The sequence below is a fragment of the Salmo salar genome, chromosome ssa09, assembly GCF_905237065.1.
Source record: "Salmo salar chromosome ssa09, Ssal_v3.1, whole genome shotgun sequence".
NCBI classification, from domain to species: domain Eukaryota; kingdom Metazoa; phylum Chordata; class Actinopteri; order Salmoniformes; family Salmonidae; genus Salmo; species Salmo salar.
In genome coordinates, this window is record NC_059450.1 from 105,954,420 (window position 1) to 105,962,612 (window position 8,193).

Consider the following 8,193-nt stretch of genomic DNA (forward strand, 5'->3'; position numbering starts at 1 on the left):
CATTTTAAGAATGATGGAGGCCACTGTGTTCTTGCGTACCCTTTTGCAGATATGTGCCTCGACACAATCCTGTCTCAGGGCTCAAAGGACAATTCCTTCGAGTCGCATAGCAAAGGGTCTGAATACTTATGTAAATAAGGTATTTTTATTTTTTATACATTTGCAAAGATTTGTAAAAACCTGTTTTTGCTCTGTCATTATGGGGTATTGTGTGTAGATTGATGAGGAAAAGTCATTGTATTCCATTTTAGAAAAAGGCTGTAACGTAACAAAATGTGGAAAAAGTCAGTGGGTCTGAATACTTTCCAAATGGTGTGTGTGTGCACAGACTGAATGATCAGAGTTTTTTAATTAAAATGTAGTACAATTGAGTTCACGTGCAGCACGTAGGTGATTGTCATTTTGCCTGCGTATATTGTGTGTGTGTTCAGGCAAGACCTCAAGGAGACGTTCATCGACAGTGGAGTGATGTCGGCCATTAAGGAGTGGATCGGCCCGCTGCCAGACAAGAGTCTCCCGGCCCTCAAAATCAGAGAGGATCTCCTCAAGATCCTACAGGAAGTAAGTGCTAGGGATTCCATTGCTGCCAATTCCCCCCTGAAACGTCACCATGGCTTTTAATCTTTGTAAAGACCTGTGTTTTTCATATAGTTTTCGGTTCTCCCCCCAGCTCCCCAGTGTGAGTCAGGAGACTCTTAAACACAGCGGGATTGGCCGAGCCGTCATGTTCCTCTACAAACACCCCAAGGAGTCGCGCCCCAACAAGGACCTCGCCCTCAAACTCATCAGTAAGTGCCTAGATATCTACGCTCAAAAACATAAAATATGCATACAATAATGTGCATTTTGCTGACATTAATAGCTGACCAAATATTGTCTGACGTTGAAACGGAAGTTGGTTATTAAAGGGCTAAAAAAAAAAACATTCTCATTTTCACTCACCTGTTTCATAGCTTTGGTTTTTAGTAAGTTCCAGTGGCTTCTAACGAGCATGCAATAGGACACGGTCCCTCTGTAGAGGTAAATAGTGTTTGGATGTTGGTAGAGTATTAGTATTGAAACGTGCCATGTCTCTACAGACGAGTGGTCCCGCCCTATCTTTGGCCTGACATCCAACTACAAGGGCATGACGCGTGAGGAGAGACAACAGAGAGACCTTGACCAGCAAATGCCACAAAAAAGACTCCTCAGGTAAATGTGTGCACACCCCAGGGTTTCCGTTAGGAAAATGTGGCGCTGGATAAGGTGACCAGCAAGTTATTAGAAAAAAATATATACATTACCGTTCAAAAGTTTGGGGTCACTTAGAAATGTAATTGTTTTTGTCCATTTTTAAAATAACAAAATTGATTCAGAAATACAGTGTAGACATTGTTAATGTTGTACATGACTATTGTAGCTGGAAACAACAGTTTTGTTTCAGCAATATAATGGAATTTCTACATAGGCGTACAGAGGCCATTCCATTGGAACAGAGGAGTGATGGTTGCTGATAATGGGCCTATGTAGATATTCCATTAAAAATCAGTCGTTTCCAGCTACAATAGTCATTTACAATGTCTACACTGTATTTCTGATCAATTTGATGTTATTTTAATGGACATAGAATTGTCCTTGTTTTTGAAAGAAAATACAATTTTAAGTGACCTCAAACTTTCGAACGGTAGTGTATATATTTTTACCAACCATTTGAGAAATTTACCGGACCCATATGCATTGGTTCCATAACCCATTAGGGCATCCACCCACGGTGCTCAGAAGGATGGAAATCTCATTTAGATTATGGCAACTCATGTAATGAAGCGGCCAATAAAAAGTAATTTTCTAACGTTTTATCAAAATTCAATTTATGGGAAAACACCTTTCTAAACAGCGCACCTGATAAGTTTCATATGTGAAAGAGATTAAAATCTCTGTAAGAAACTTAGAAAGAGGGGGAATCTAAAGATGCAACATGGAATCTAAAGATGTAACTGCCTTAATTTTGCTAGACCACAGGAAGAGTAAAAGGGATCCATAATAAATACAAACCACTAGGATGGGTTGCTAATATGACTAGGATTTTGCCTTTGGCTTCTGGACAACAGAAGACTGTTGATATGAAAACCAATAGAACAGGAGAGAAATGGCATAGCGGTGGGTCCAATGGGGAAGTAAATGGCGATTTAATTTGCCAGAATTATATAATTACTACTGTCTATACATACATAAATAAAATACTTCACCAGAAAGCATAACTTAGCCACAGAGGATCCAAGGCTCATTAGCATCTTAAAAAAAAAAAATAGCTGTGGATTGTTTCAAATCACAAGATAAAGGGCTTATTCCTATTTGGGAAGACTGCAATTTGGGCAGCGCATGTGGCAATAGGCCTAGCTGATTACTGAGTTGTGGCTGTCAGTGAAAAGCATCTAAAATATTTCTTGAGTATCATTTAAAATGTTGAGACAAAAAGGGGAGGGCGATTGTTTCATTGTGTGAATTGTTTGCCTGTTTATTTTGATCAATTCCCCATTTGTGTAAGTCACCAGTAGTAAATGTACCCCTAATCCCCATCATTTGGTTACATAAATTTCTGTTAATGCATGTTTATTTAGCATTCTCATTCTTTGAGTGGAAACATTGTTTGCTGAGTTCACAACCTGCTACACTTGTGAGAAACAAGTTTTAGTTTCTAACCATCATTTACGAGATTTGTCAATTTTTTAAAATTGTCTTCAGTTTCGGGTGCTCCATGAGAGCATGTCTGGTTTCTCTGTCCTGATAATGTTGAGGGAGCATGCACGCCTGAGCATGCACAACCTGGCCTGCTGAGCGGAAATGTAGGATTTTTTTTTTTGGGGACATCCATTGCGAATGATAATATATTAACTGTAGTTCCTCACAGTAAGCTATTTGGAAAAATCTTTCCAACAATCTCCCCCTCGATAATCACCAATCCTCGGTGTGAAAAGGCAGTGGAAGTTTATAGGCCTACTGCTGCATTGGCCTATAGGCTGAGTTCCATGTACTAATTTCTTCAGCCGCCAATGGATCACGATGTATCAATGTTTCCTCATGGCAGAGGCTGGTGATCTCGCATTAGTTGACTTCTAACTTTCCGATGTGTAATTTTTATTCCGTTTATTTATTTTTTATTAACCACGTGACAATGATTTTTTGAAACTGTTCCACACAAAAATGTGCCTATGAAAATCATAACTAGCACGCAGAACGGTAGAAATGGTATTCTAACCTAAACGTGAAACTCGCGCGGTGCCTATGAAGTCTTTTTATAAAATAATTTCCTCCACCTTTACCTGGTTGGATTTTGCCTATAGGCTACTTTGAAGCAAGGTAAGACATGCCTCATAATGTAATAAAATGTTCAGGTTTCAAACATGTTTTCAAAATGCATACTGCCTCCTGCTCACATTGTAAAGTGGTGGTTGACGCGCTGATAGCCTGTTGCCTGCACTTTAATGGTGAATGGGAGGCGTGCTTCAATTACCAGTTGAGAAATAAAAATGGTAGCGCATTTCAATCGTGCCCCAAAACTGTTTAACTGCATTTATAATTGTTGCACAATAAATGGGCATATAAAACCACGTTTTACTCCAGCTGAGGAACTGCAGGTGAAATCCCGCTCAAAATAGGCTGTGCATGTGTGATAGTCATCATGCATCTTATTTATCCAAAAACGAATGAAAATACACACGGGCCAATTTAATTCCATAAAATTATGCAAATTAACCTATAGACCGATAAGCATGATAGTCAAATGTATTTCCATCAATTTAATAAAAAGCATTATTTTCTCCTGGTCTTTTTTATCTGCTTAATTCTTTTCTCCATCTGGCTCTTGCTGACTAACGGAGACCCTGACACACACGTGTAAATGTACCACACACTCGTTATACAATATACTCCTGAAACACACATGCAGTTGTTTCACATTATCACTGTAGACATGATCTGTTCACTCCAACCAACCCCGTCCCACCCTTTCCAGCTCATTGTCCCACTGTCCTATCAAATCCTCCTGCCTGTCCTCCATTCATCCACTTTTCAGTCCTCTCTCCTCCTTTCACTGTCATTCTCATGTTTGTCAAATCCCCCTCTTTCCATGATATTTGTCTATACTTCCCGATGTTGTCCCCCTTCCTCCTTCCCTTCCTTTCCCCCCAGTCAGCCCCAAAAGGTGGATAGGTCCAAGGAACCAGATGTCTTCTCCCCGCAGCAACTCAGGTTCAGTGTGGTTGCATGGTTGCTCCGCCTCCCGAGTGACTTTGGCTGCAGTCAGATTTTCAACCTCTCCAGGTTGTTACGCTTGATGCCCCCCTCCCACAAAGACGATGATACAGTTGTTGGTATGAATGATAGAGGAAAGAGTCAGATTGAGCCTAGAGTTACTGAGGCTTTGTTGTGTCAGTGGCTTAATTTTGATTTTTTTTTTCTTCCATTTTCTTTGGGATTCGAAGGGCTACTTTGTGGGAGATTCTCTTCATTTTAATCATGCTGGATCAGTGTTTGCTGTTGTAACTCTAACCATGTCTGTCTGTCAGAAGCTAAAATGCATCACTGGGCTAGGGTTTCGATCTTGGCATAAAGCAGAGTATAGCTATGGATCTCTCCCTCAGTTAGTAGTGAAGGTTGTCTGGCCATTTGCCTGCTTGCTGACCTTAACCCTACCCTTTGTGCTCTTCATACCTTTTTGCTCTTCAAATGACATCTCTTTCCAGCTGAGGAATGAACAACTCGTTTTTTGGGGGTGTTTAGTTTTTCTTCGTGTAGCCTGTACGTTTTGTTTGGGTGTGCATCGTGTTTTGATAGTTCAATGCTGTATTGATACACGGTTATGTTAGGACCTAAAGAACTGAGTCAGTTCAGGCAGCACACGAGTGACATTAAGTCATTTTCTTATTTGCTATAGCTTATTTCATTAAATGTTATACAGAACTCAAGAGTAATGTAGTCTAGACAGAACAGAGAATTCCACCAAAGCAGGGCAAAATGTCTTGTCAGAAAATAATGTTGCTCTCCCCCTCTGGTGCATGGGTCTTTATTAGAGGTCGACCGATTTTTAAAGTTTTTATAACAATCGGCATTTTTGGACACTGATTATGGCCGATTACATTGCAATCCACAAGGAGACTGCATGGCAGGCTGACCACCAGTTACGCAAGTGCAGCAAGGAGCCAAGGTAAGTTGCTAGCTAGCATTAAACTTATCGTATAAAAAAAACAATCTTAACATAATCACTAGTTAACTACACATGGTTGATATTACTAGTTTAACTAGCTTGTCCTGCGTTGCATATAATCAATGCGGTGCCTGTTAAATTATCATCGAATCACAGCCTACTTCGCTAAACGGTGATGATTTAACAAAAGCGCAATCGTTGCACCAATGTGCATAAACATCAATGCCTTTCTTAACAATACACAAGTATATTTTTTAAAATCTGCATATTTAGTTAATATTGCCTGCTAACGTGAATTTATTTTAACTAGGGAAATTGTCCCTTTGCTTGCACTGAACGCAAGAGTCAGGGTATATGCAGCAGCTTGGGCCGCCTGGCTCGTTGCGAACTGTGTGAAGACCATTTCTTCCTAACAAAGACCGTAATTAATCTGAATTATGACATAACATTGATGGTTGTGCAATGTAACAGCAATATTTACACTTAGGGTTGCCACCCGTTCGATAAAATACAGCACTGAAAGAATAAATGTATTGTTTTCGAAATGATAGTTTCTGGATTTGACCATATTAATGACCTAAGGCTCGTATTTCTGTGTGTTTTATTATATTATAATTAAGTCTATGATTTTGATAGAGCAGTCTGACTGAGCGGTGGTTGGCAGCAGCAGGCTCGTAAGCATTCATTCAAACAGCATTTTCCTGTGGGGTTTGAGAAGTGAAATTATTCTTTAGTTAATTTTCTCAATCTAAAAGCACAACCTAGATTTGAGCCAATGTTTAAGTAGTTAACATGTTATTACTCCAACCTCATGAAATTGACACGTTTACATTTTTCTCAAAAACAACTTTCTCGAAGAGGTGCGTTTGATTTGACACAATGCTCATGTGTAGTTCGGCACAAGAGTGTTAGACCCTATGACGTGTTTCTACGCATGAGCTTAGCTAGCCAACATTGCCATGACATTGTCTATAAGTGTGATCTGGGTTTTATTGAAGAAGCAGTTTCTGCCTGTCTTTGCTGCTACTCTCAAACTTGAACCTTTTGAGAACAGGAAAGTGGTAGTAATGGCATGTGTTAAGACTTAAGACCAGTGTGCAACTGTAGCTGAACATTTACATTTGGTAAATTGTGTGTGGCCTAAGCAGTCAGTGGTCACTCAGGACCAGAGAATTGACAGTCTCTCTCTCTCACACTCTACAGCTCAGGGGGACAGACTCCTCATAGAGACCTGGAGAAAGTACTGACAGGAGAAGAGAAGTGAGTAGCTGTGACCTGGGTGTTCACATGTGTGTGTCTGAGGCCTTTGTATGTCTGTCTTGAGTCTGTGTATGTTGCTTTCTGCTGACACCCCTCCTGTGTTTGTTGCCCGACAGAGCTCTGCGCCCAGGCGACCCTGGGTTCTGTGCCCGAGCCAGGGTGCCCATGCCATCCAACAAGGACTACGTTGTGCGACCCAAATGGAACGTGGAGAGCGAGTCCAGAGCAGTGAGTGTTTGGCTGTCCATCTGTCTGCCAGAGAGAAGGACCCATGATAGTTTTCCATTTATTTTAAATTGTCTCGATCAGACCAATAATTTTCTCATCATACCTGGATTCTGGACATGACCTAGAAATTGTTATTTTAGCTAAGTTACCTTAGGTGTGACTGAACTGGGTCTGAATTGTAGCTTGTCACTACATGACATGGGCATCAGTAAGGGAAGGATGGTTAGGAGCTGAATTTGATTGGTTCCCGACTGTAGACAGGCTTTAAGAAAGGGATAAGCCGATTGGAAAAGCACAAGCGTCGCATCGCCCAGCAGAGGTCACAGCGGCGCATCACGGCGGTGAAGATCAACGTGGACGGCAATGGCATGCCCCTGTAGTACCTACTGTCACCACACGGGGCAGTAAGTGCCACCTGCATGCCTCTTGCTGGTCCTGGGTAGGAGAACAACCCTCCCACCAAGTCAAACGGCTCTGCACGCTGTTGCCAGCCACCTAATAATTTAATGAGTACGCTGGTTTTAAGACATTAGGCTATACCAGCATGTCGCTTGAGTTTCTGTGTCCGGCGTGGTGGGAATGTGTTACTATTCAACTTAGTGTTGAGTTTTAAATACTAGGGTTACGAAACTTAATGCAGAACATTCCAATTTTCATGATTCCAAAAGGTGTGTGTCTTGGTACCCTCACTCGCTAGGTTTGTAGTGGTACTACAGTATATTACCACTACGGCAAATGTATATGTTGTCGAAGAAACACTGTTTTAGTGAGTAGTTTAACTTTCTCCTCTCCCCCCCCAGGCCCCGGTTAAGAAGGGCATGTCACGGGTGGACAAACAGTTGCGTCGCTTTGCCGACATCAAGCGTATGACGAAGACGGGCCACGCGGTGAAAATCAGCGTCCAGGGCAACCGGATGCCCCTCTGATTTTTAAAACTTCTAGCTTATTTCAGACTTATTTCTCCTATAGCATGGTCCCAGTTCAAATTGTTCATCCTCATTACTTTCTTGAAGTGATTGGCTATGTGAAAGCATAGGTTTCAATACATAGCTTTTACTGATCCAGTAATAACAGAGCTGTGATTATTCCAAGGAAAGGAGGATAGAATAATGCAATTATTTCTTTGATTTGGGCCAGGGTCCCAGTTCTGTGCACTTTAGCCAACTCCTCTAACTAGCATGACAATGTTTAGAAGAGTTGGCTAAAGCACATGGGACCATTCCCTATACAAACCCCCTCAGCCCAGACTGAATGCATGATAGTGGTGTGGCTTCACAGGCTGGTTGGCCTTCGGTCCTCTAGACTGGGATAGATTCAGTACGGAGTGTGGAAGATTCACATTATAGAGCAGACATGCAGCGTTTAGCAAACATTGCCCTTAAATTTTAAGCGCTCCATATTGAATATACATTAGGCCTTCGTTGTTTTACTTTGTTTCTGAAGAAGCTGTACAGACGTAGGAGCTACCTGTGTGCTGGTTGGTTCCGAAGTTACTTTCATAATAAAGAGGGTTTCACCAGATC

General features: G+C 41.4%; 1 protein-coding gene across 5 annotated transcripts in view; it reads left to right on the forward strand.

The window, feature by feature from the left end:
• LOC106612364 (protein IWS1 homolog) overlaps positions 1-8,191 on the forward strand; it is a 57,600-nt gene extending 49,409 nt beyond the window's left edge. For 4 of the 5 annotated variants that reach the window (XM_014213433.2, XM_014213432.2, XM_045724296.1 and 1 more), the window contains 7 exons: positions 432-561; positions 671-788; positions 1,080-1,191; positions 4,168-4,227; positions 6,386-6,442; positions 6,559-6,670; positions 7,471-8,191. In XM_014213433.2, coding sequence (XP_014068908.1) covers positions 432-561; positions 671-788; positions 1,080-1,191; positions 4,168-4,227; positions 6,386-6,442; positions 6,559-6,670; positions 7,471-7,596 — 715 coding nt within the window. In that variant the 3' untranslated portion in view covers positions 7,597-8,191. The remainder of the gene's footprint in view (positions 1-431; positions 562-670; positions 789-1,079; positions 1,192-4,167; positions 4,228-6,385; positions 6,443-6,558; positions 6,671-7,470) is intronic. The other variant, XM_014213436.2, reaches the window with a different exon arrangement.
• Positions 8,192-8,193: the final 2 nt, after the last annotated feature.